Source organism: Ogataea philodendri (assembly GCF_020536065.1).
Source record: "Ogataea philodendri strain CBS6075 chromosome Unknown scaffold2, whole genome shotgun sequence".
NCBI lineage: Eukaryota > Fungi > Ascomycota > Pichiomycetes > Pichiales > Pichiaceae > Ogataea > Ogataea philodendri.
In genome coordinates, this window is record NW_025764020.1 from 775,241 (window position 1) to 798,840 (window position 23,600).

At 45.4% G+C, this 23,600-nt stretch overlaps 21 protein-coding genes across 21 annotated transcripts; 12 read left to right on the forward strand and 9 right to left on the reverse strand.

Moving 5' to 3' along the window:
- Positions 1-104: 104 nt before the first annotated feature.
- On the forward strand, positions 105-1,058 carry OGAPHI_004214 (uncharacterized protein; the record flags this gene model as incomplete). Its single annotated transcript, XM_046205268.1, has 1 exon — positions 105-1,058. One exon carries the CDS (start codon positions 105-107, stop codon positions 1,056-1,058), a length of 954 nt encoding a protein of 317 aa, XP_046061229.1.
- Positions 1,059-1,110: 52 nt separating this feature from the next.
- On the forward strand, positions 1,111-1,806 carry OGAPHI_004215 (uncharacterized protein; the record flags this gene model as incomplete). The annotated part of the gene is made up of 1 exon (XM_046205269.1): positions 1,111-1,806. One exon carries the CDS (start codon positions 1,111-1,113, stop codon positions 1,804-1,806), a length of 696 nt encoding a protein of 231 aa, XP_046061230.1.
- A 33-nt stretch (positions 1,807-1,839) lies between these two features.
- OGAPHI_004216 (uncharacterized protein) lies at positions 1,840-5,574 on the reverse strand (the record flags this gene model as incomplete). The annotated part of the gene is made up of 1 exon (XM_046205270.1): positions 1,840-5,574. One exon carries the CDS (start codon positions 5,572-5,574, stop codon positions 1,840-1,842), a length of 3,735 nt encoding a protein of 1,244 aa, XP_046061231.1.
- On the forward strand, positions 2,114-2,572 carry OGAPHI_004217 (uncharacterized protein; the record flags this gene model as incomplete). The annotated part of the gene is made up of 1 exon (XM_046205271.1): positions 2,114-2,572. One exon carries the CDS (start codon positions 2,114-2,116, stop codon positions 2,570-2,572), a length of 459 nt encoding a protein of 152 aa, XP_046061232.1.
- On the forward strand, positions 2,819-3,253 carry OGAPHI_004218 (uncharacterized protein; the record flags this gene model as incomplete). Its single annotated transcript, XM_046205273.1, has 1 exon — positions 2,819-3,253. The coding sequence occupies one exon, from the start codon at positions 2,819-2,821 to the stop codon at positions 3,251-3,253; it is 435 nt and encodes a 144-aa protein (XP_046061233.1).
- Positions 5,575-5,763: 189 nt separating the features above from the next.
- Positions 5,764-6,048, reverse strand: OGAPHI_004219 (uncharacterized protein; the record flags this gene model as incomplete). Its single annotated transcript, XM_046205274.1, has 1 exon — positions 5,764-6,048. The coding sequence occupies one exon, from the start codon at positions 6,046-6,048 to the stop codon at positions 5,764-5,766; it is 285 nt and encodes a 94-aa protein (XP_046061234.1).
- Positions 6,049-6,225: 177 nt separating this feature from the next.
- Positions 6,226-7,641, forward strand: OGAPHI_004220 (uncharacterized protein; the record flags this gene model as incomplete). The annotated part of the gene is made up of 1 exon (XM_046205275.1): positions 6,226-7,641. The coding sequence occupies one exon, from the start codon at positions 6,226-6,228 to the stop codon at positions 7,639-7,641; it is 1,416 nt and encodes a 471-aa protein (XP_046061235.1).
- A 37-nt stretch (positions 7,642-7,678) lies between these two features.
- OGAPHI_004221 (uncharacterized protein) lies at positions 7,679-9,016 on the reverse strand (the record flags this gene model as incomplete). Its single annotated transcript, XM_046205276.1, has 1 exon — positions 7,679-9,016. One exon carries the CDS (start codon positions 9,014-9,016, stop codon positions 7,679-7,681), a length of 1,338 nt encoding a protein of 445 aa, XP_046061236.1.
- A 206-nt stretch (positions 9,017-9,222) lies between these two features.
- Positions 9,223-10,887, reverse strand: OGAPHI_004222 (uncharacterized protein; the record flags this gene model as incomplete). Its single annotated transcript, XM_046205277.1, has 2 exons — positions 9,223-9,597; positions 10,639-10,887. 2 exons carry the CDS (start codon positions 10,885-10,887, stop codon positions 9,223-9,225), a joined length of 624 nt encoding a protein of 207 aa, XP_046061237.1.
- Positions 10,333-11,604, forward strand: OGAPHI_004223 (uncharacterized protein; the record flags this gene model as incomplete). Its single annotated transcript, XM_046205278.1, has 1 exon — positions 10,333-11,604. The coding sequence occupies one exon, from the start codon at positions 10,333-10,335 to the stop codon at positions 11,602-11,604; it is 1,272 nt and encodes a 423-aa protein (XP_046061238.1).
- Positions 11,306-11,729, reverse strand: OGAPHI_004224 (uncharacterized protein; the record flags this gene model as incomplete). Its single annotated transcript, XM_046205279.1, has 2 exons — positions 11,306-11,546; positions 11,683-11,729. The coding sequence occupies 2 exons, from the start codon at positions 11,727-11,729 to the stop codon at positions 11,306-11,308; spliced, it is 288 nt and encodes a 95-aa protein (XP_046061239.1).
- Positions 11,730-11,947: 218 nt separating this feature from the next.
- On the forward strand, positions 11,948-13,132 carry OGAPHI_004225 (uncharacterized protein; the record flags this gene model as incomplete). Its single annotated transcript, XM_046205280.1, has 1 exon — positions 11,948-13,132. The coding sequence occupies one exon, from the start codon at positions 11,948-11,950 to the stop codon at positions 13,130-13,132; it is 1,185 nt and encodes a 394-aa protein (XP_046061240.1).
- A 58-nt stretch (positions 13,133-13,190) lies between these two features.
- On the reverse strand, positions 13,191-14,543 carry OGAPHI_004226 (uncharacterized protein; the record flags this gene model as incomplete). Its single annotated transcript, XM_046205281.1, has 1 exon — positions 13,191-14,543. One exon carries the CDS (start codon positions 14,541-14,543, stop codon positions 13,191-13,193), a length of 1,353 nt encoding a protein of 450 aa, XP_046061241.1.
- A 353-nt stretch (positions 14,544-14,896) lies between these two features.
- On the forward strand, positions 14,897-15,712 carry OGAPHI_004227 (uncharacterized protein; the record flags this gene model as incomplete). The annotated part of the gene is made up of 1 exon (XM_046205282.1): positions 14,897-15,712. The coding sequence occupies one exon, from the start codon at positions 14,897-14,899 to the stop codon at positions 15,710-15,712; it is 816 nt and encodes a 271-aa protein (XP_046061242.1).
- Positions 15,713-15,740: 28 nt separating this feature from the next.
- OGAPHI_004228 (uncharacterized protein) lies at positions 15,741-16,376 on the reverse strand (the record flags this gene model as incomplete). The annotated part of the gene is made up of 1 exon (XM_046205284.1): positions 15,741-16,376. One exon carries the CDS (start codon positions 16,374-16,376, stop codon positions 15,741-15,743), a length of 636 nt encoding a protein of 211 aa, XP_046061243.1.
- A 94-nt stretch (positions 16,377-16,470) lies between these two features.
- Positions 16,471-18,159, reverse strand: OGAPHI_004229 (uncharacterized protein; the record flags this gene model as incomplete). The annotated part of the gene is made up of 1 exon (XM_046205285.1): positions 16,471-18,159. One exon carries the CDS (start codon positions 18,157-18,159, stop codon positions 16,471-16,473), a length of 1,689 nt encoding a protein of 562 aa, XP_046061244.1.
- Positions 16,918-18,219, forward strand: OGAPHI_004230 (uncharacterized protein; the record flags this gene model as incomplete). Its single annotated transcript, XM_046205286.1, has 2 exons — positions 16,918-17,865; positions 17,944-18,219. 2 exons carry the CDS (start codon positions 16,918-16,920, stop codon positions 18,217-18,219), a joined length of 1,224 nt encoding a protein of 407 aa, XP_046061245.1.
- Positions 18,220-18,453: 234 nt separating this feature from the next.
- On the reverse strand, positions 18,454-23,292 carry OGAPHI_004231 (uncharacterized protein; the record flags this gene model as incomplete). Its single annotated transcript, XM_046205287.1, has 1 exon — positions 18,454-23,292. The coding sequence occupies one exon, from the start codon at positions 23,290-23,292 to the stop codon at positions 18,454-18,456; it is 4,839 nt and encodes a 1,612-aa protein (XP_046061246.1).
- OGAPHI_004232 (uncharacterized protein) lies at positions 18,998-19,411 on the forward strand (the record flags this gene model as incomplete). Its single annotated transcript, XM_046205288.1, has 1 exon — positions 18,998-19,411. One exon carries the CDS (start codon positions 18,998-19,000, stop codon positions 19,409-19,411), a length of 414 nt encoding a protein of 137 aa, XP_046061247.1.
- OGAPHI_004233 (uncharacterized protein) lies at positions 21,017-21,298 on the forward strand (the record flags this gene model as incomplete). The annotated part of the gene is made up of 1 exon (XM_046205289.1): positions 21,017-21,298. The coding sequence occupies one exon, from the start codon at positions 21,017-21,019 to the stop codon at positions 21,296-21,298; it is 282 nt and encodes a 93-aa protein (XP_046061248.1).
- Positions 21,893-22,096, forward strand: OGAPHI_004234 (uncharacterized protein; the record flags this gene model as incomplete). Its single annotated transcript, XM_046205290.1, has 1 exon — positions 21,893-22,096. The coding sequence occupies one exon, from the start codon at positions 21,893-21,895 to the stop codon at positions 22,094-22,096; it is 204 nt and encodes a 67-aa protein (XP_046061249.1).
- Positions 23,293-23,600: the final 308 nt, after the last annotated feature.

Sequence of the window (23,600 nt, forward strand, 5' to 3'; positions counted from 1 at the left end):
GTATTAATAGTGTAGAAAAATTACAGTTAAGAGTGTGCAAGCCAATTAGAGAAAAAACAGATGTAAACTGGAAAATAATTTTTCTTCAATCTTTGTTAGCAGGGATGATTCCAAGACAGATTAATAGAGCTGTGTTGAAGCAGCACGGCGCGGCCAGTTTGGTCGGCAGAAGACTACAGTCAAAGAAGGTTTCGCCGAAGGAGTTGGTGATGCAGTCGCACTTGCCAAAGATCGAGAACCCAGATACCCCAGACAAAGACATTGACCCAAAAAGACGGCTACCGAAGCCTGCGTATGAGGCCAAGGGGTTCAAGGTGCCGGAGTGGAAGCTGGCGTTCGGAGAGGTGCTAGTGAACTTATTCCGTATTGACATGGACAATGTGAGGGCAGGTACCATGGGAGGAGTGAAGTACTACCAAATGTGCAAAGATCAAAGTTTACAGTTCAAAAATGATCCGCTTTCGGAAACCGCTACTTTCTGGTACCAGACCTTGGGACTTCCTAGAACTTTTGGACAGTGGTTCCAGATCACCGGGCTGCACGTGTGGCTGTTATTTGTGAGAATGAGAGCGATGCCATTCAAGGTTGGTAAAAACTACCAACAGAAACTGGTTGACAATTTCTTCAGAGACATCGAGCTCAGACTCAGTGAGGAAATGAACGTTTTGTCCGGACAGATCAGAGAAAGCTACATGAAGGATTTCCACTCGCAACTTTTGGGAATCACGTTCTCCTACGACGAGGCCTTGGCATCGAACTCAGACGCGGTTCTTGCCGCTGCTCTGTGGAGAAACATGTTCAACGGAGACAAGAATATTGACAATGTCAAGCTCGAGGCACTCGTGCGGTACGTGAGGATGCAGTTGTACGTTCTAGACAAGATCTGCGACAGAGCGTTTGGATTTGGCGACTTTGAGTTTGTCTCTCCAAACGAGACTATCGACCCTCTAACTCCCGAGGAGGAACAGAAGCTCAAGGAGGCCACCCACCAAAAGTACGAGCCTGCTTCTGGAAAGACCCTGCCTAGTAATCGCTCGAAGTTGTCGTTAGACGAGTAATTTCATTGTATATAACGATCTCGAAAAAAATATTGCAAATTCTTATTATTTGATGAGACTCACTCCGCTACTTATTGAGGACGCCCCGTGCTATTTGAGTGCGGCAGATGAGCGCACGCTGGTGTTACGTGGTCTCCAGATTTCCTTCGTCGAGAGTTTCGCCCAGTCCGACGACGTCAACGAGGCCCTAGACCTCACCGACAACGATATCCGTGTACTGACGGTCAACACGCCAATGAAACGGCTCCAAACGCTGTTATTGGCTCGCAATCAGATTTCCAGCATCGATGCCAACATTGGAGCACTGCTGCCAAACTTGAAATCCCTCTCGCTTCTCCATAACAATCTTTCTGGCCTCCCAGACCTCGTTCCTCTCAGACACTGCACCAAGCTGGACAGTCTGTATCTCGCCCACAACAAAGTTACCGCGCTGCCGTACTACAAGGAGTTTGTCATATGGCTGCTGCCATCGGTCACCATCCTCGACTTTGACGCCATCAAACCAAAACATAGACAGACCTCCAAAGAGCTGCTGGGGACTTTTGCAGAGCCGACTCCGTTGGCTACACAGCTTCTCAACAACGTCAAACTTGAGCCTTTGCAACAGCCAGTAGTGGTGGAGTCCGCACAGCAGGTTAGGCTGACCGACGCAGAAAAGGAAGCCCTGAAAAAAGACCTGCTCAACGCATCAAGTCTCGAGGAAATCGAACGCATCGAACTCGCTCTTCAGCGGGGCTACATAGAATAGCATGTAAATTACGGTATGTACATCATTAATTACTCAACCAAGCATACCTTGTATGGACATCCGGGGCTCGATCAGCCGGTCGTCGAGCCCGGAAATGCCAAACTTCGACCCGTCAAGCCCAACTTTGTTGAGACTCAGCACGTCCGGAAGATTGTCGATTAAACCCTCATCGTTCTGTTTCCGCACATAGCACTGGTGACAAATATCGCCGTCGTCAGTGTACCAATGCAGAGATTTGGTGTTGCGGCAATGCTTGCATTGTCGATTTGCAACCCGCGGGAGCCCAGAAACAGGCTTCACGTCGCCAATGATGTGCAAGAGCTCCTCGTACAGCTTGTGCCAGTACTCGCCCGACGAAACTGACGAGGTCTTCTTCAGCTCTGTGCAGAACAGCTTGAGCAGCGGCACCTCCCTCTTGCCCTTCAGTTTCGCTCCAATGTGCAGTGGAACAAGATTGTTGTTCAAGTGGTCGCGACATATCACCCGCGGAACAGGCTTGGCAGGCTTGTTGTGGTCCCTCACCCGCGCATTGAACGCCTTGTCCGGAACAAGCTCGAACCCAACAGAGCACCCGGGCGTGTCCTGGCAACACGTCACGTGCATGGCCTTCCCACACACGCTGCAGTCTGTAAGACTGCCACCAAGGCCACAAATGGTGCATTTTTTGCCCGAATGCTTTAAGAGCGAAAGTTCAGCACCAAATACAGGCTGCATGGAACTGCTTCCAAACTCGCAATCAGGATCAAACACAGCACAAATCGCATGACACCAGTTCCCGCTGACTGTCCGTTTCAAAGCATCAGGAATCGAGTTCGGATCGCCAGAACGGCCCCCGAACGATTTTGTCTCTTTGGCAGGACACAGCACACATTGGTAGTGAGTCGAAAGCACAGGATGGCGGTCGTTCGAACACGCATCACAAAGCCATTTGAAACTTGAAAGATCCTGATCGGTTTCTGGAAGTGCCACTCCGTAGCAAGAAGCGTGCACATTCAAACCGCAGTCATGGCAAATGACAACTTCTTCAAACTCGGACGCCTCTCTACAAACACAACATGGGCGTGCGTCGCTGCGAAAAAGGCTCGATTCCGGTTCTTTGTCTGACCCGACCTCGAATTCGTCAATCTCAAACTTGCTTTCGTACCTTGGAACAAACGTTGGTGTTTTCGCTTTCTTGGACTTACGCTCGGCAGGCTCTTCTGATGATCTCTTCTTGACCTTGACTGGCTCTTCCTCGGGTTTGCCGTCGTTATATGGAAGTGTGACAGTTAAAGTCTTTTTCTGGTTTTCTGACTTGACTGGTTTTTTTACCTTTAACGATTTCTTCTTCGACTTGTCGTCGGAGAGCTCCTCGGTCTTCAGAGAGTCTTCCTTGACCTTTGTTCTATTACGCAATGAAGGCTCGAACTTTTTGTCTTCGTCGGTGATCTTGCGAGGTCTGGCTTGATACTCATCTCTGGCTTGCAGAATCATTCTAGAGTCCTCGTATAGTTCAAACTCCATTTTACGTTTCCAGCCATTTCCACCCCTTTGACTCTGTTTGCGCATGACTTCAGTTGGATCTTCCCACTCAACAGCATATTCCCTCCACAAACGTGCACATCTCGTACACAATCCAGGGAATGTGTCGTTGTATGAGTCGGGAAGGGTGCTTCCAGAAATCTTGAACCATCTATTGGAAGAGTGAGTGTGACAGTACTTGCACTCAAAATCAACATGGTTTCTTTTGATCTTCTCCATGCTGTACGAAGAGTCGTCATCTGGGTCGTTCACATCAACTCCATCTGTCTTGGTAAACTTCTTTAGTCTGTTTTTTGGTCTTCCAGGGTAATTGTCCCAAATCAAGTGACCATTTGTTGTCTTTTTCCACAAATAGTAGAACCGAACAATCATAGCTGACGTCTGTGTACCAACGTCTTTAAACACTGGATGCAGTTCACTTCCGTTAATGCGAACAGAGTCCTCAAATTTCTTCACTTCCTCTTCACTAAAGGTAGGTTCTCTAAGAGACTTTCTGGTAAACTTTGAAACGTCCTTGAGAGCAGCTTCTGGATCATAGTTGTTCTTCATAAGTGCCTTCAATGCGGCATCAACAAAGTTCGGTGTCGTAGGAATCATTCCCAGTTTCTCAACGTATGGTTTGGCATCTTCAAGATACTTTTCAACCATTTCCTCTTGGCCCTCCGGTTGCTGCCATAAAAGCTCGCATGTTTCGTCACCTCCTCTCTCTATGTAACCCTTGGGTTTAGGCTGGAGCCATCCAGGAAGATCACTTAGGTCGTAGTCTTTATATTTCTCGGGCATAGGGAATTTGGTTTGTTCATTTTCGTCCGGTGACGTGGACTTCTTCTTGGAGGTCTTTTTCTTGCTCTTGGACTTTGCGTATTTACTACCGTCGTAGTATACCACAGGATGATCGTACCAGTCCACCATACCGGTGAATTGGTGTTTAGATCCTAATCGAGAGACTGCTCGAGGATAAGGCCTATCCTGAAGATCCAAAGCGTCTTCCAACTTGGCATGAACTCCAAGATACCGGTAAGGCCATTCTTCCATGTCTCTTCTTTTTTTGAAAGAGTTTTCTTTGTCCGTCTCCAAAAATCGTATGGCCAGTTCTTCGTATCTGGGCATCGTCTGAGTCGAAGTCTCTAAATCGCTTGGCTGTGTGGATTGTGACCGAGAATCCGTTTCCACTGGTGTGGGGAGTTTAGAGGACGCCTCGCTGTCATCCGAATCTTCTTCTTTGATCGACGCTGCGATCTGTGAAGGAAGACTACTATGGAGCATGTGTGCTCTGTTCTCCGACATCTTTTCCTCGAGATCTTTGTTACAAGCGGCACAGAACCAAGCAAACCCTCTTTTGGGCTTATTTGTGATGGGAGGGTCCAAGCAGAGTAAGTGGTAGATTTTTTCGCACTTGAGACACTGAACCGAGTCGGAAGATGCTGCCCATTGTAAACACTTTTCACAAGTCTTTGGGTCGGCCAGCAGATCCTGGCCTCTGCCGATTTCGAAAAACACATATTCAAACCGTTTGTTGAGTGCTTTGTAATAATTAGCAGGAAGATTTGTGAGCTTTTTTGTGGGCAAAACATCATACATCTTCACCATGTATCGGTCGTAAAACTTGTCAAAGTAGAAGCTATTGGGGAGCATGCGGTAGGCGTCCAAATTTTCTATTTCAGACTTGTGTTTCACGGTAGCAAAACCCCGGAAACTTTGGATTGGACATTCGTCCATATGCAATGAGGCAAACAGAACTCGGGTGTCTGCAGACCTTCTGTTGAGGTCGCGTGGTCTGTAAAACCAGCAAACCTCGAAATTGTAATTTTTCGGGTTTTTAGTGGCATTGTCCTTTTCTTTTCGGGCAAACCCTTTCACCATGGCGATATAAAACGGCTCTCCAGGAGGTTCGCACACCATGTAAATGAAGTCTCCCTTTTTGATCTTGGTGCCATTTTTCAAGATCAGACTGTTGTTTTCAACCTTTGCTCCTTTCAGATCTAATAAGGTATTAAACTCTTGATCACACTTTGGCTGGTAGTTCAGAGGTACCACGTCGTCCACCGGAACATATAAAGATTTGTCTGTGAATTTCTGTTTGGTTGGGGTTTTAGGAATCGGGTCCACCGGAGGCGGGTCTGGTTTCTTGGTCTGTTTCTTGGATGCTTCTGCGGATTTGTCTTGTTCCTGTGCAAAATCCAGTTCACTTTTCTCTTTGTAATTGACGTTGACCGTAGTCCTACGTTTCGGACGAGCTGTTTCCATTATGTTCTGGAGACCGCAACACGTCTGATCCGAGCACAGCTGACAAGCAAAGTCTGGCCTTTTCAGAAAAGAATGGGGTGTTGGGGAGAAAAGATATTTTGCGAGTAAAAAATCGGTGCAGGCTTGATGCACGACAGCTCAAGTCATCCCGCATGCGAGATTATAATCAAATTCCCACCACGAGACAGGTCACCTGTTCCGTGTAGTTTGGATCTTGATACTCATTTTGCTATGATCCGCGGCTACGGCACTTATAACGGGAGCTACGAGGTAACGGGACTCTACAAAGTTCGGAACTACAGGTAATGGGGCTACCGAACCTTTCCGCACTGCATCCACCGTTTGCGGGGTGTTTAAGGGTTTGAAGGTGAGTAATGCCGCAGACCACAAGGCTTTGTCCATGAATCCGATAATTTGGGAAAAAAGTCCGTTCTCCCAATTCTTGGCACCGGAGAACCCAAATTCGGCGTTCATCTGTGTCTTTGCAACATCTCGATGCCTGGCAGACGGCTCTGGAAATTCCAAACCTTCTGCCTGCCTCTTACAACAGCCACTCTTGACCAGTCGCAAAGATGGTAGCGAACAGGATAATTTGTTCTCTGGCAGGTGTAAAGATGTAAGAACCCGAGTTTTTATTTTCCATAAATAATAATGGACCAGGACAGAGGCGTGCCGGAAATGCCAGGAAACCTGGTTTCCGAGGAGGTTTCGAGCTATCTGAAATCACGGGTGTCGCAGATTCTTAGGACCAGATACAATTCTTTTCCTGGGTCGCAGCCTGTGAGTTTTACGCGAGAACATCTCACAACTTTGAAAAATAGAGACTATTTGGTTTGCGAGAAGTCGGACGGTCTTCGTTGTTTGTTGCTTGTGTTAATTAACGACGATACAGGGGAAGAGGGTACTTTTCTTATTGATAGAGAAAACCAGTATTATATGGTTCCCGGTTTCCATTTCCCAAGAACTAATAAAAATTTCGACTCGTCTCACAATGGAACAATTGTTGATGGAGAGCTGGTTTGGAGTAAGAACCCAACAACAGGAGTCAAGGAGCTCAGATATCTCGTGTTTGACTGTCTGGCGATGGACATGAACAGCGTGATGCACAAGAACTTGTGGAAACGTTTGTACCATGCTCAACACGAGTTCCACAAGCCATACATGGAGCTTCGACGAGCATTTCCCGACGCTTGTGCCCAGTTTCCGTTTAAACTGGACTTTAAGAACATGACTCAGCCTTACAAGATCAGAAAGATTTTCCAGGAGATGAAGAATTTGACCTACGTTTCTGACGGTTTGATCTTGACGTGCTGCGATACTCCATATATTCCGGGAACAGACTCTCATTTGCTAAAGTGGAAGCCTGCGGAAGAAAACACGATCGACTTCAAAATCAAGCTTGAGTTCCCAATCTATGTGGACGAGGATTTGCCCAAACACGATCCAAACAGAGAGTATCCCGATTACGATGCCAAGCCGGTTATAAAACTATTTGCGTGGAAAGGAAAAGACGAGGCTGACAACGAATCCGTTGAAGATAATATCAAGCGCAATGACGGTGAGTATATCAACAGTTTCAGAGGGTACGAGGAGTGGAACCAGGTCACTTTAACCGACGATGAGTGGAACCAATTGAAAGCCACTGGTGAGTCTTTCAACGGGAGAATTGCTGAAGTTAGACGGAATGAGTCTGGCGAGTGGAAGATCCTTCGTTTCAGAGACGACAAGGCACATGGTAACTACATCGACGTGGTGATGAAAGTGCTCAAGTCTATTGAGGACTCCGTGAGCAGAGAAGAACTGGTGGCTGCCGAAACAGAAATCAGAGACCGCTGGCTCCAAAGAGAAAAGCTGAAGCAGCAGTACGCACAGCATGCACAGCAAACTCAACATACCCAGCAGCACGCTCCACAAAAGCGGAAACTAGAGCCTGCTCCACAAAAACCCCAGCAGGACGATGACGAGTACTACGAGTCGGACGGATTCGAAGAGCTGCCATCTTACACCAAGACCAACAGTCCAAAGTATGGAGACTTGGAAGCTCCAGAAAAGAAAAGACATGTGTAATCATTGTATATTAATGCATGTATATGTACAGATTCTCTTAGATGAACGAGAAAAGGCAGTTTCTATACAACTCTTTTGGGTTTCCGTTACCAGACAGCACGTATTCTATGTCGGCCAATCTCGACACAACAACCTCGGGATCCTCGATCTTGGCAAGGCCTCTTTTCTGAACCTCGTGCTCAATCACGTTGCACTCAATAAGATATTGAACAATGGCCTGCACTTGGTCTCTGGTGAATCTTTCAACTTGCAATTGCTGAGGTGCGCCGTTCTTGGTCAGTTGATTAGTGAACTCGCGATCCCATTGTGCGAACTTGGCATAGTGGTCAGGTTCTTTCAAACCCAGCACAACTGGAATGGTGTCGCTGGTCTTGTGTCCACTATGCATGGCCGCTATCACTGCTCCCTTGGCAAAAGATCTGTCTCCGCTAATAAACTCCACCAAAGTCTTCAAGACCTGGAATTTCTGGAAGTATATTGGAAGGTTATCTTTGTCTCTGTATCTGGACATGGCGTATTGGATGACTGCAGAGAAATTGTCAATAGACAAATAAACAGGCACGGCCGTTTGAATTGCCAGTTCGTCGACAATGTAGGCAAACAACTCTGTGTGGTTTGTTGCAGGGTTGCTCATGTGAGCTTTCAAAACGGCATCCAAAGTCTGTTTGGAGGATTCAGAAGCGTCTCCAAATGGCTTCGAGGCCTCAATTTCCGCCAACACCTCTTTGTTCAGTCCGTAAAACTTTTTTAGGAATCGTCTGGTGGCCATTGGTTGGTCGTACAGGCCTGTTGACTGGTTGAGTTTGTAATCGGTCGAACCGTCCAAGAACATATCCAAGTGGTTGAATTGCAAAATCACGTTCTTTTCCTTCTCGAGAGCCAAGGCGTGGAACTGTGTGAGTAAAGTAGATTTTCCAACACCCTTGTCGCCGGTGATAATAAGTCTGTTTTCCTTGGAAGAAGAGGTTAAGCTCTTTGCCACGAAATCGTCAATTTTCTTGGTTTCGATCTTTCTTGACAATGTAACTGGTTTGGAGAAGACCTCGTTGTATTGGTGAGGTTTGAACGCACCCATGATGTGCAGTTTCTTCAAGATAGGCTCCTTATATCTGACCACCTCATCCAAATAAAGAGTTTCTGGAGAGAACTCTGGGAGACTTTCATAAGCCTTCTGGTCCTGTGCAAACTTTCTGTAGTTTACAGAGAGAACAACCTTGTTGAATCTCTTGTCCTTTCCCGAGCCCTTTCTGTTCTTCGAAGAATCAAAAGTCTTCTTCTTACTGAACGACTTCGATTTATAGACGGCTCTAGAAACAGATCCGCTGGAAAACGGCCGTATTTGTGCGGCAGGAGCCAGTTGGAAAAGCCTGAACATTGGAATTATCAACTTTTGATTTTTCTCCCAATTTTTTCCTTCCTCCAACTCGACAAAAAAATTCAAGTAATAGCTTACGCAACGATGTTAGAAAAAGATTAATTCGTACATAAACAGGGATCGCGTGATGTTCAAAAAAAAATTAGTTCACGGTCCAAGGTTCAAAGAATAAGAAGGCACATTGCCTATATAACTCATAGACTCGTTTAAAGGTCGAAAACTTTCTTCAACTTGGCAACGTACTTCTTGAAACCAGTCTTGGTCTCTTCGGGCTTGCCAGCAGCAGTGTCCTTGGTAGCAGTGGCAGCAGACTCAGTAGTGTCCTTAGCCTCAGTACCGGCAGCCTCGCCCTCGCCCTTCAAGCCGGAGATAGCGTTTTGTGCCTTGGACTCAAGGTCCTTGGCAGTAGGACCGGCCTTGTCCTCAAGGTCTTTGAGGCCGGCTTCGCCCTTAGCCTCCAAGTCTTTAAGGCCGGTTTCAGCCTTCTGTTCGTATTCCTTAGCGGTTTCGGTGAAGGACTTGCCGGTTTCGGTGGCCTTGGTCTCGGCCTCAGTGGCGGTTTCAGTAGCTTTAGTCTTAATCTAAAATGTTAGCATTAGCATTCGCAATGGTGACTTACTTCTTCAGCAGACATTGTGTTAATAAAAGTCAGAAAATATTTTTTGTATACAACGCTTATTCGCCGTTTATATATTCAAAGTTCCAGCCACAAGGATTAAACTTCCGACAGCTTCAGATTCGAAGGCTGTGGAATTAGAGGAAACAAGCAAGCACGCAACGTTTATTGTGGCGGACAATCGTTATCTCTGTCACTTTTGCAGCTTAGTTGCGTGCTACACTACTTTACTAACATTTTAGGCAAAGGATCGGCCTCTAAAAAATGTCCGTGGCTAGTGTTTCATACTAGTTAGAGAATATGTTTATTTTTGTGACTATTAAAGCTTAAACACAGTATTTGTTTCCAACCAGCCTTGTTATTGTTGCAAGTATGGTGTGGCCATAAAATTTCAATGCATCCGTGCAGGCCCAAGCACCCTGAAGTTTCTATTTTAATCCCGGTCTTTCTTCCGCACATCCGTACACCTCCACCAATGATGGGCGGGCTTCTTTTTTTTTTCTCGCGGCAACCAAAGCCAGCTAGGCTGATGCTGAAAGGTGTGCGAATTTTTTTCCCGCCGTGTACAGGCTACTGGCGGTTTGCGGGAAAAGATCGTAAAAATTGGATACCGCCATTTTCATATTCTACTGTTTTAGAATTAATTTAAAGGACAAGGCAACATTATTTAGTTCTTTAAAGTATTTAGTTCTGGTTCAAAATGGATTTACGGGTCGGAAGAAAATACCGGATCGGTAGAAAGATCGGATCAGGATCTTTCGGTGATATTTACCTTGGAACCAACATCATTTCTGGAGAGGAGGTTGCCATCAAACTTGAGAATGTTAGAGCGAAACATCCCCAACTTGAGTATGAGGCAAAGGTGTACAAGGCTCTCTGTGGAGGTGTCGGTATTCCTTTCGTCAGATGGTTCGGAACCGAGTGTGATTATAACGCCATGGTGATTGATCTCTTAGGTCCGTCTTTAGAAGATCTGTTCAACTATTGCAATAGGAAATTTTCCTACAAAACCGTTCTTTTGCTGGCTGATCAACTGCTTTGCAGAATCGAGTTCATCCACGCTAGAAGTTTCATTCATAGAGATATCAAGCCCGATAACTTCCTGATGGGTATTGGTAAAAAAGGCTCTCAAGTTAACGTTATTGATTTTGGATTGGCTAAAAAGTTCAGAGACCCAAGAACTCATCTCCACATTCCTTATAGAGAGAACAAGAATCTTACCGGAACTGCCAGATACGCTTCCATCAACACTCATCTTGGTATTGAGCAGTCCAGAAGAGATGATTTGGAATCTCTGGGATATGTTTTAATATACTTCTGCCGCGGTTCTTTGCCATGGCAAGGTCTGAAAGCCGCCACAAAGAGACAAAAGTACGATCGGATTTTGGAGAAGAAGATGGCCACTCCTGCAGAGGTGCTCGCAAGAGGTCTTCCGTTGGAATTCAGACACTATCTTAACTACGTGAGGGCTTTGCGGTTTGATGACAAACCAGATTACATTTACCTGAGAAAAATATTCAGACAACTGTTCATCAGAGAGGGCTATCTCTACGATTCTATTTTTGACTGGACCGTTTTCAAGTACAAGCTTCACCAGCAAGCGCAACAGCAGCAACAGCAGCAAAAGGCTATTCAAAGCGGTGAAGAGCCCGAGGAGAAGGAGGCTGATAAGATCACTTCTGCGCAAACACAACAACCTTCCCAACAACCTTCTCAGCCACAGCCACAACAACCACCGCAGCAGCAGGCCGTTTCTTCGCAACAGCAATACTACCAGGAGCCTGTTTCTGATGCCAACGCTGTGAAGCCTCTTCTACAACAATCGCAAGAGCAAGCTCAACCTGTTCCGGATCCTTCTTCTTTGGTGACCAACAACCGGTATAAAGGAACACATTTACCTGTCGCCACCACCCTCTTACCGGTCGATGCCCCACGATATCAAACCACCGACTATAACCCTACTTGGCTGTGATTGAGCATTTGGGTTTCTAGGATTTTTCCATAACATTTCAACATTTTGGCAATATTAGCGATCTTTAGGCATTTTTACATCTGGTTATTTAATTTGCGAGGTTTAGCTTGGTTTAAATAGACCATTTCTACATAATTATGCCCGTAGTTAAATCGATTCCGAATCGTATCAAGACTTGTACTAGAGATCTCACCCTTGTTATTTCGACGGGACGATTGGCGTTGAATTTTTCACGACTGAAAAAAGAATTGTGGAGATTCGATACGCTTTTCCCCATATGAGACTTCGGATTTGGAGATTTAATTCCCTAACTTTTACCAGAGGATTTAAAAGAAGAAGAGGCATGGCTGATATCTTTTTTGGCACCACCACTACGTTGAACCGGTTTTCGTTTTTGCGGTCGAATCCCGACTTCATCAGCAAAACAGTTACCGATCCCGAATCTCCAGCTCGGTTGGTTTTCTATAAGCAGGATGGCAAAAATGGAATTCATCCGTTTCTGATCGAACAGGACAGTCAGCTGGGGCTTTTGAATCTTCAGGTTAATAGCCTCCCTGGATCGCTGAAGTCGATTTTCCATAAATGGGTTGAAGATAACAAGTCCAAATCACTAGAGATTAGAAATCAGATCACGATGGTTTTTCTTGGTCTTGACGAAGATGGGCTGGACGAGAAATTCCTCTTCAACGACAATTCTCTATCCAAGTCGTTCAAGTATCCGACTGGTTACAAAGTTCAAAGCTATCCAAAGTTCAAATACGACAAGTTCCAAGGAACTCCATATTTCTCCGTTGATGTTACACATAGCAGAGAGCTCCAGGATTATTTGTTGTCTTACCAGGATGTGAAGGTGGAGAATAACATGTTGAGTCTTCTGACCATGTCCAAAAACGAATCATCGCTCTTTGCATACTCCAAAATGTACATGGACTGGTTGATGAGAAACAAGTTCTGTCCCGGCTGTGGTAGCAAGGTTGTTCCTGTTGACGCAGGAACACGCTTGTTTTGCCATACTCCCGCGAATGAGTGTCCGGTGAAGAGCTCTTCGGTCAGTAACGTCTGTTTCCCACGTACAGATCCGGTGATCATCGTGGGAGCCATCTCGGCAGACGGAAAAAAGATCCTTCTTGGAAATAATAAACGACACCCAGTCACTACCGCGGGAAAGCGCATGTTTTCGTGTATTGCCGGCTTCATGGAGCCTGGAGAAACTATCGAGGAGTCCACGTTGAGAGAAATCTGGGAGGAAACAGGATGTTCTGCCCGTGAGGTTAGAATTGCTTCCAGTCAGCCGTGGCCGTTCCCTGCCAACTTGATGATTGGATGTTTTGGAGTCGTGCATTTCGACGGAATCAGCGAAATCATCAACACCTCGCTTGATAACGAATTATCGGACTGTAGATGGTTTGATGTGGAAGACGTGAAAACTCTCATCAATAATGGCGAAGTAGAAGACATTAGTCTTCCTATGGAAGGATCCATTGCGTACGAGCTCATCAAGAGTCTTGCCAATGGAAAACATCAGTAGATATCCCTAGTTTACGACGCACATATAGAAATACTTAATCATACTCAATCATTACACTTCATTTCTTTTGGCCCTCAGCAGCTTGTGCAGCAGCTTGTTGTTTGGCAATGTCTTCAGCGGTAGGCATTCCTTCAGTGAAGATCTTCTCGAGAGTCAAGTTTTGGTCAGCTAACAATTCCTTAGTCTTCTGTTGTTCTTCTTGGAGCAATTTCTCACCATTCTCTTTGAGATAATTGTACATGTTGAGGTAGTTTCTTTGGCCGTGCTCTCTGATCACGTCCAAAGGCATCTTTCTTGGTCTGAGTTGGGAGATACCAAGCAGAGACGAAGCAAGAGAGGATCCGTTGACGGATTTTTGGTCCTTCTCCCATTGTTCTCTCAATTTGGCTTCTCTTTCAGCAAATTCTTGGGGAATATTTTTCCGATCTTTGAAAGAAGCTAAAACAGGTCTGACGTCCTTGACTGGTTGAGTGGCCAAGTACTCAAGGAACGGAATCAATCTAACCAGTTTGTCGTCTCTCTTACCATCCCACTTGTCAATAGGAATTGCGTTTTCTGGTTGCATGGAGTAACAATCTTCATCAGGGTCGATAATAACCAGCTTGGCCAGGTCTCTGTTCATCAAACTCAAATCCTTAATGACCTTGCCGTCATTGGTCCTGCAGGCCTCACGGAACAAGGAGTAAGAAACAAAGGCGTGATATGGGTCTAACTTGGTGACCGTGGTTTCAGCAAAGGCCATGGACGATCTGGAGAAAATCACAATTTCGTAGTATTGAGACAGATATCCCAAAAAGTAATCCACGCCGGGTCTCTTGGCAGTTTTCCAGCCCTTCTTGTGGTCCCAGTCGGCATGCACAAGCAAATCGTCGAGTTCCAGAACAAGGGTCAAAGGATGTCTATAAGGCTGTGGAAGAGGTGGGGGCAAAAGATCGGTGAATGCAGGCTCGGTGAAGACGTTTGTGACGCCCCACATTCTCTTTCTGAATCTGGTCCAAACATTTCCAGGGGCCCAGCCGTTCTCCTCTGCATTGTATAAGTCTTTCTCCTCTTCTTGGTCCCACTCTCTGCAATTGTAAGCACCTCCGGCAACACCAGCTCCCAAAATCGAGAACCAGAACAGCTTGGCCAATCTGTCCTTCTTCTTGTCCAAGGTGGACTTGACGTTGTTCTTTCTCTTCCGAGGCTGGCCAAACTCGTCCTCGTTCAATTGTTGTTTTCTTGGCTCCTGTTTGGGAGCGTCCGAGTCGATTCCTGCCTTGGCAAGAAGGTCGTCATCCAAAATGTTATCAGACTTCTTGTTGTCGGCGTAAAATCTTTGACCCATGGAGAGCACGGGTTGTCTGGCAATAGATGGTCTTATAGACGCCATACGGGCGCCTCTCATCGACCGCACCACCAAACTAATCATCTTATATACAGGAATAGAGGTGGTTTTATTTGGAAAATTTTTTCGAGCAGGCCGGTCTACTGGTTAAACACTACATCATCTTTACGCTGTTACAGCAGTCAGGTCATCATCATTTCATGAGTCAATACCGAAGTAGACCTCTACGACGATGGTTTTAGAGCTGTGGTTGATCTGACCTTACAGTTCCAAAACCAGAATACTGTAACATCGCATAGTATTTCTGGCCTGAAACCAAAAGGTGTGTCTGAGGAAATTTCTCGCACGGGTTTTTCTCGTTTTTAAACTCTGTGGTCGCGGGTCGTGTACTTTTTAGCAACGGCAAAACATTTTTAATCTTTAATAGTCTTTCGATCATGTCAGACCTATTCGCCTCGCAATTGAGCCAGTTCAAGAAGAGTGTGCGAAACTCTTCGACAACGCTTCCCATGCAACGCCGGGTGCTTGACAAGCCCGCAGTCAAACGTCCGAACGATGCACACACTAATACAGAGCCAAAGAGAATCAGAACAATCGAGTACGAGTCTGCGCCTGCTAGCTCGCTTTCGATCCGATTAATGACCGCTTCCGATTTCATCAAGTCTGGAGACAAGCCGGTGACTCTTGACGAGCTCGAGAGACACATCAAGTGCAAAGTCGACCCAAAACTGCTGAAAGTCCTCACAAACGTTGATAGAATCAAGTACGACCCTGTCAACCAGACGCTCGAATATCTGTCGCTTCACAACATCAAGACCGGTGACGACCTCATCAAGGTTTTGGAAAACCAGCCAACATTCTCCGGCTTGTCTGTCAAACAGCTGAAAGACGGATGGAGTGGCTGTATAGAAACTCTGGCTCAATTGGAGAAAGAACAAAAGATCATCGTTCATAAAACGAAGAAAGAAAATGTTCCTCGTCACATCTGGCTTAACGTGGGATTCTACAAGTTAGAAGATGTTGTCGACTCGGAATTCTATAACCTTTGGGCTAAAATCAAGGTTCCTAAAGGAGACGATCTCGCCAAACAGCTCATCGAGACCGGCTCCAAGCCTACAAACGTCGATCCCGACTCTGTCAAGAACAGAAAGGTGGCGCCTGTTCAAGAAAGAAAGCAAAAGAAAGCTAGAAGAGGCAAGATCACCAATACTCACATGAAAGGTATACTTAAGGATTACAGTAAGATGTCATGACATAGATGAGAAATTAATTAGAAATTAGTTAGTTCTTTAACTCCTTCTTCTTTTTGTCCTTTTTGTGCTTCTTATCCTTCTTAGGAGAGTCCTCGCTCTTTCTTTTTTTAGGACTGGAAGTCTTAGTCTGCTCCTTCTTAGCCTCCTCGTAATCGTTGCTACCATATCCTGTTGGGAAATGTCTCATTCTGAGATCGTCGTGTTGTTTTACGTCTTTTCGTTGACTAACCACCTTGCTGTAATCAATCTCTGGAATTTTCACCTTCTCAGATATGCTGTAGAATCTCGAGATTCTCAAATCGGTCACCGGTTGAAGTTTATCTTTATCTTGTGCGCTCATAATTTTATATTTTTTCTTCAAAGTGGACTCTTCTGCTGCCAAAAGATCCTCATGCAAAGTGTAGTCGGTTCCTTTGAGGTTGAAGTCTGTGTTTTCTCCCAAGTTGAAATTGACCGGGAGCTTCTTGAGCTTCTTCACATTAAAGTCTGACGGCACCTGAATCAGCCAGACTTCTTTATTCTTCAAGTTTTGTGGGGTCAACGCCTTGATGCTGCTCATATCCTTCACTTTTTTGAATCCTCTTGGTGCTTGAAACACCTCGTTCTCAGAACCAGAAAGGTCCTCGTCCGAATCGAAGATCCGCTCGTTCGAAAGCCCGCTCATTTAATTTTCAATTATTTTTTTTCTCTGCTGAAATTTTTTTTTAAAAATTCCATACCTATTATTATATCGTGCACCAACCGGTGATAAAGTCTATCTAATTGTAATCACCACTGTTGAAGATGGAAATGTCAACAGCAGCCTTAACATCTTCTATATCCAAGCTCTCCATTCCGCGGTTCAGTTTTGCTTTCGATTTCAGCATCTCATTGACGGCACGAGCCTTCTCAGCAAACGTAAGATACTCAGTCTCGTCTCCGGTAACGTAAGATCCAGTAAAGACACCAACCTCAAACGAATCAATCGGAGGAGCAGACTTATTAGTAAGGATTTGAGAATCGAGAGTATCGTCTCTGGAAACGACAGGAGTCAATGCAAGCTCCATCTCGTGGTCCTTGAGCTGGTTGTCCTTGACACAACACTCGATAAGATCTTGCAAGTTCTGGTAAAACACTTGGTCAGCTCCAATCACATCGGAAATCTGGTCGTCTGATTTGTTGTAACCAACAAGCGCACGATTGTCTGCAAGATCGATACCGTAGATATGGTTGTATCTAATAGCAGGACAACAAGAAGCAATGTAAACTTTCTTGGCACCGGCTTCTCTAGCCATCGAGATGATTTCCTTGGAGGTGGTTCCTCTCACAATGGAGTCGTCCACCAAAAGAACAGATTTCCCGTAAAACTCGGAGGCCATCGCGTTCAGCTTCCGTCTCACCGAAGACTGTCTCTGTTTCTGATCAGGCATGATGAAAGTTCTTCCAACGTATCTGTTCTTGATGAAACCTTCTCTGTAAGGAATGTTCAATGTATTAGCGCATTGCAAGGCGGAGTGACGCGAGGTGTCGGGCACAGGAATAACAACGTCGATTTCTTTGCGCACGTCAAGATCAACTTTTTCGAACTTCTTGGCGATGTTTTGAGCGAGCTTGGTTCCCATTTCGAGTCTGGATCTGTAGACACTGATACCATCCAAAACAGAATCTGGTCTTGCAAAATACACGTATTCAAAGATGTCTGGGGTATAGGACTGCATTGGAACAACTTGCTTGAACTCAGGCTTCATGGTGTTCTTCGGTATTATAACAGCTTCACCGGGCAGCAAGTCTCTGTAGACCTGGAACCCGTGGGCCTTCAGAACAACAGATTCGGAGGAAAGCATATAGTCTTTGGATCCATCGTCTTTCAAACGCTCTCCAATCAGGATCGGACGGATACCATGAGGATCTCTGAAACCAATGATACCGTAACCGGCCAACATCGCAACACAAGCGTAAGCTCCTCTAACTTTCTCGAAAACACCTTTCAAGGCCTTGAACAGATCACTGTTGTTGACTCTCGATTTTCCGTAGGCTGCAAGCTCGCTGGCAAACAGGTTCAACAAAAGTTCAGAGTCAGAGTCAGTATTGATATGTCTATGCACAACTTCGTCCATGTAGGTTCTGAGTTCTTCTCCGTTGGTCAAGTTACCGTTGTGACTCAATGCAATACCGTATGGTGAGTTGACATAGAAAGGCTGGGCCTCAGAGGTGGCACTCGATCCCGCGGTAGGGTATCTCAGGTGTGCCAGACCCATGTTACCGACAAGTCCCAACATTCTCTGTTGAGTGAACACATCACTGGCCATTCCGTTACCCTTGCATTGGTACAATCTGGCTCTCTTTCCGCAGGTGACAATACCTGCTGCGTCCTGACCTCTGTGCTGAAGAAACAGGCATCCATCAAACAGCTCCGCTGCGCAGTTCTGGCTTTGGTCAGCCAGTACAATTCCCAAAATTCCACACATAGTATCACCAACTGGTTTGCAACAATCGAAATCACCAAATCCAGTTCTGGTCGAACTTGAAGACTAGTTTAAATCTTTTCCTTGGGAAGGTTTTTTCTTAATATTTTTTTTTCAATTTATCGAATAAAAATTTCATGCACGACTTGACTTGACTTGGATCTCGGGAATTTGTCTTTTTTTAGAGGATCGGTGCTACATGACATCCTGGTAGTTTCCATCTTCTTGTTCTTGAGTTACGGTTGTTTGTAGTATGGCTTCCCATATCGTTGACTGTTATTAGTATAAACACCACCACTATCGGCTTTTTTTATATGCTTGACGGGCTAAATTGACTAGCTCCTCGTACTCTCCAGTGTCCTGACACATTTTATGAAACTCCGTCTTGCTGTTGGTTATGAGGTTGTAGGGATGTTCAAATTCCTTCACCTTGCCGTGGTCAAGCAACAGGATCTTATCATAATCGATGATCGTCTTGAGACGGTGTGCAATGGTCAAAATCGTGCTTGCCGAAAACTCTTCTCTGATGGTGGTCTGGATTTTGGCGTCTGATGCGTAATCAATAGATGCAGTTGCCTCGTCAAGCATCAGGATTTTTGGGGTTTTCAAGATAGATCTCGCAAGACACAACAGCTGTCTTTCACCTTGAGACAGATTCTCTCCACCCTCTGTGACCTCAGAGTCCAGATTCAGGAATCTGTTCACATTCTCATCGGTAGCAGCAGCACTATCTTCGACTCTTCCTCCATTATTCTCCACAGCCTGCTGGTAGTCATCGTTGGAGATCAAGTTCACTCTGCGAAGCGATTCGTACATCTGTAGATTCGAGTACTCGTCAAACATGTCTAGGTTGGAGCGAATAGTACCCGTGAACAACGTTGGATCCTGGGGAATAATCGATAATCCCTTTCTCAGTGTCTTGAGGCCGAGTTTGGAGATGTCCAGACCATCAATGGTGATGCTGCCGCTATCAAGATCAACGAACCTGAAAAAGCTGGTAATGATCGTAGACTTTCCGGCTCCCGTTCGACCAACAACACCAACTTTCTCCCCTGAATTAACATGGAAGGAAACGCCATCAATGACTCTTGGAAGATCTGGTGCATACTTAATAGAGATGTTCCTAACGTCAATCTCTCCCTTGGACGGCCAAGAGTTGACGGGATCTTGCGGCAGTTCCATTGGGGGTTCTTTATCAACTCCGTCCACATACTCCTGCACTCTCTCAACACCATTCATCTCCATCTCAACATGAGAATGGCACTCAACAAGGTAGACAGAACTCAGTCTGAACGTGGCAGCTAGAGACAGAGAAATACCGGCCAATCCAGCATCCAGATTAGCTGCGTTCAAGATCGTAAAAACAGATGCAAAAAATGTGATGGTAGCACCGATCATATGTGCTCTGAATCCAAGCCACATGTTACAGATCCAAATGTATAGCAATGGCCTGTTGTTGGTATCAATCTGCTCCAAGTTTTGTCTCAAGAACCGTCTCTGGTCGCCGTATGCTCTGATGGTGATCATTCCTGCTAGAGTTTCGGAAAATTGTTGGTGAATAGGAGACTTAGTCACCGACTCAATTCGCTTCAGGTCTCTCGACAAGGTCACAAACAGCGTTCCAATGATGGTGTAGACCACGATTAAGATTGCTGCAATCACCAAAAAGGCCGGTGTGATCAAACAGATCATGATTAAAACAACTGCACAGGCAATCACACAGTGAAGGAACTCGTCAGCAGACGGAATGATACCCTGGTCGATTGCCTCAATATCTTTCGAGAACCTGTTCATGATACGCCCAATTGGAGTTTGATCAAAGAACCGCAGCTTTGCATGGAGTATGTTGTCAAGCAGCTTTGAGAACGTACTTTTCGACATTCTGAGGCCACCAAGTAAACAGAGAAAGTATCTGAAAGCTAGCAGTCCAGCGTACAAAAACCCGATGAATGCATAGATTCCAAGATAATACATTGGTCCATGGCCATCAAGATTGGCGCCGACTGACTCAAATGCCGTGGTGATGACGGGCGTGCCCCAGATGAGATTGTGCACAAATGCAGTCAAGCTTGACTTCAATTTGTCTCCATCCGTGTAGGTAGCAGGAACAAGAGCAGCTAGGACAGCAGCTGGAGACTCGTGGTCTTCCTTCCCAGCCCAGTATCTGAGCCAGTAGGACTGTCCGATATTTGCAACTTGCACAGCAGCAAATGCAAACGCAAGAACAATGTAGAATGGAATGGTTCCAAAATTCTTAAAGTAGGAGTAGTAAACGGATAGCTTCACTGCACCTTCGGCCTTTGTCTCGTCTTTGACCAACTTTGATCTTGGCTTCTGTTCCTTGATCTCCTCCAAGTTTTCGTCAACGTGCTCAATGGCCTTGGCTGCCTCATCTTCCAAATTCGAAGAAGACACATTTCTAGACTGTGTGATACTTTTCATGAATCCTTCACCCAACAGTCCTTTACCGTTAAGTTCATCAATATCGCCCTGAGCCTTGACACGGCCATTTTCCATCAGAATCACATTTTCTGCCTCTTGAACAGTTAAAGAGACGTTATGAGAAACAAGCAGACACGTTCTGTTCTTCATCAAGCTTCCCTTGATACAGTGCTCGTAGATATGAACAGCTGTGTGAGAATCGACAGCTGAGAGACAGTCGTCCAAAAGAAGGTACGATGCTGACGAGTAAATCGCTCTTGCGAGAGAAATACGCTGTTTCTGGCCACCAGAAATGGTGATTCCCTTTTCTCCAATTTCTGTCTCTTCAGCATCGTCAAAAATCTCCAAGTCTCTGGTCAACCCACAATCGTGAATGACGGCTTTGAACCTCTCTTCGTTGTAATGTGAGCCAAACAAAATGTTTTCTTTAATGGTTGCATTGAGGAGCCAGGCTGATTGCGCACAGTATGCAACAGACTCGGTCAAACCGGTCAATGGATTAGGAATCAAGTCCTCTTTAGAGGTAATCCCTGGAAGAAACACCTTACCTTTATCAAGGTCCATTTCTCCGAGTAGGGCCAACAACAAGGACGTTTTTCCCGACCCTGTAGGGCCGATGATGACATTCAGCTTCCCAGTCTTGAAACTGATGTTAAGATCTCTTAATGCAAACTCACTCTCAGAGTTCTTGGACCAGTAGAACGTTGCATTTTCAAAACCAACAAGTGGTGAGTCTGGTCCTCTAGGCACGCTTAGTTGTTCGTACTTGGAAGTTTCTGACTCATTCAAGAAACTTCCGATTCTATCCAAAGAGACCTTAGATTGAATAACAACAGATGCGAGATGGGCCAGATGTTCAATCGGACCTCTGAGTAGGTTCAACAGCGACAAAGCAGTGAAAGCCACTGGTGTGGTGAGCTGGTTCCCTTGGACATAATTGTACCAATAAAAGGTTGCAAATGAAACAACCGAAGGAGTAACAGACCATGTAAAATCCGAGAAGCACCAGATGATATCCAATCTTAAAAGAGCTTTCAGCTCGTCCTTTCTGATTTTCAGAATGATGTCGGAGAATCTATCTTCCCACGAGAAATACTTGACGACTCTAATATTTTGGAGTGTCTCGTTGAGTTTTTGAACTCTTTTATCTGTGATTGCCAGCAGCTTCTCTTGGGTTTTGGCAAACAAGCTAGAGATCTTGTAAGTTATTGGCATTGTAGCAAGAAGTGCAAGTAGTCCAACTACCGAAGACCACCCTAAAAGATGGAAAAGTAAATAGATTGCTGTGGTAGTCATGATAACGGTTCTGGTAACAGCGTTCAAGTTGCCACCAATTTCTGATGATTTAGAAGTGTCAACTGCCATGAGGTTAATGATTCCTCCAATATCCCGCGCTGTGGAACTATCCTCTTCGGAGTCCCCAATTTCCTCTTCCTCCTTGGTCAACTCGTCTTTCTTCTCGGCTGCAGACAGCTTTCTTTTCAAGGCTTTGGCGTAAATCTCTCCAGTGAGAATCGATCTCATTCTGGCCGAGACTCTTCTTCCCTGGTGCTCACCACGTAGCGACAAGATACACTGAAGAATGTCAGAGACAAATGGAGCAACGATCCAGAACCATGCCAAGCTAAGAGAAGCGGTTTCCGGGCTTCTGACGTACTCCAGTATATTTTTCAGGGCCAATGAAGGAATCACGGTTAAAATAGACTCGCAGCAAGTGTAGAAGCTCTGGAGCAGCAAATCCCATTTGAACATCACAGCAAATCTGAAGATGATACTCTTCGAAGGATCCACCTGACGGAAAGCAGAAATAAGGACGAGCGAGCAATCCTCTAGTCGCAATCCCAAAACGTCCGTGAGCTCAATTGTTTTAGAGCGTGCTTTAAAGACCATTGTGTCAATCCATGCAAAGCTGACTATCTGCAACAACGAAGACGTCGGCTCCGTCGATGGGATAGTATCTTCCTGTACGAAGACAAGTGCCGGCTTATCCGACAACTTCTCTGTTGAGATGATCAGCTCAAGAATCGTGTTGATTGCAAATTGAGCGATAAAGTAATTGCGAACAGAGCTGGAGCCCGTATGGTAGAGCAGGGCCGACCGAAACAGCATGGCCGAATTGAGCCATTGTATGGTGTAAAGCGAAACACAGTGCGCCCAAAGATCTAGTCTTTCTGGAGCGAGTCCTTTAGAAACGTTGAGGAGTCTAATCAGTGTGACCACCGACAAATAGCTCCAGAACGCGAGATTGACATATTTTGCGAACCAATAAGCAGACTGGGAATCTGTGTCGATAAACGATAGCGAGTGCAGAGTGAGAGCTGTCTGAAGAAGAAGAAACACCTGCTCAAGAACCAGCTTGATCTTCTCGGGCGTATCACGATAAACAACATTTATCACACCTTCGGCCTTGGTTTCATGAATGAAGGATAAATTAGGCGTAGGCGTGGCGTTTGCAATTGATGCGTAACCGGGAGAGGCGGATTTTAAAAGAGATTGCTGTTCAGGATCATCTTTGGACTCTGAACGGTCTTTTGTGGATCTTACAAAGACCCAATTACTTGTGACAGATAAAAAACTTAGTGCTAAAGGAATAAGAATGAGAACTTCTATCAGTTGTCTTCCACAGATAGTCAGATCGTCCACATCCCAATAGCCTTCGCAATAGCTAGTCGAATTAGAGCTCAAGTATACCATACTTGAAAATCCAGGAACACGATTTGCTTTATATAGCTGGGGCTGAAATATTGTGAATGTATGTATGCTTATTGTTATGTTGTAATCTGTAATGTAAACTCGAGCCGTGCATAGTCGGCACCTATCAAAACATTGGTACCTTCCTATCTAGTCGACTTTTCGAAAGATGACTCATAGAATGAAAAGTTTTTCGTGCAAACGGGACTTGTTTCGGAACATCCGTTCCTGCTCCCATACAGCTAGTCCGTCTAGCAAGCTTGGCTGAACCACGACTTAAATATTTTCACGGCTGTGCAGCCTCTAGAAGG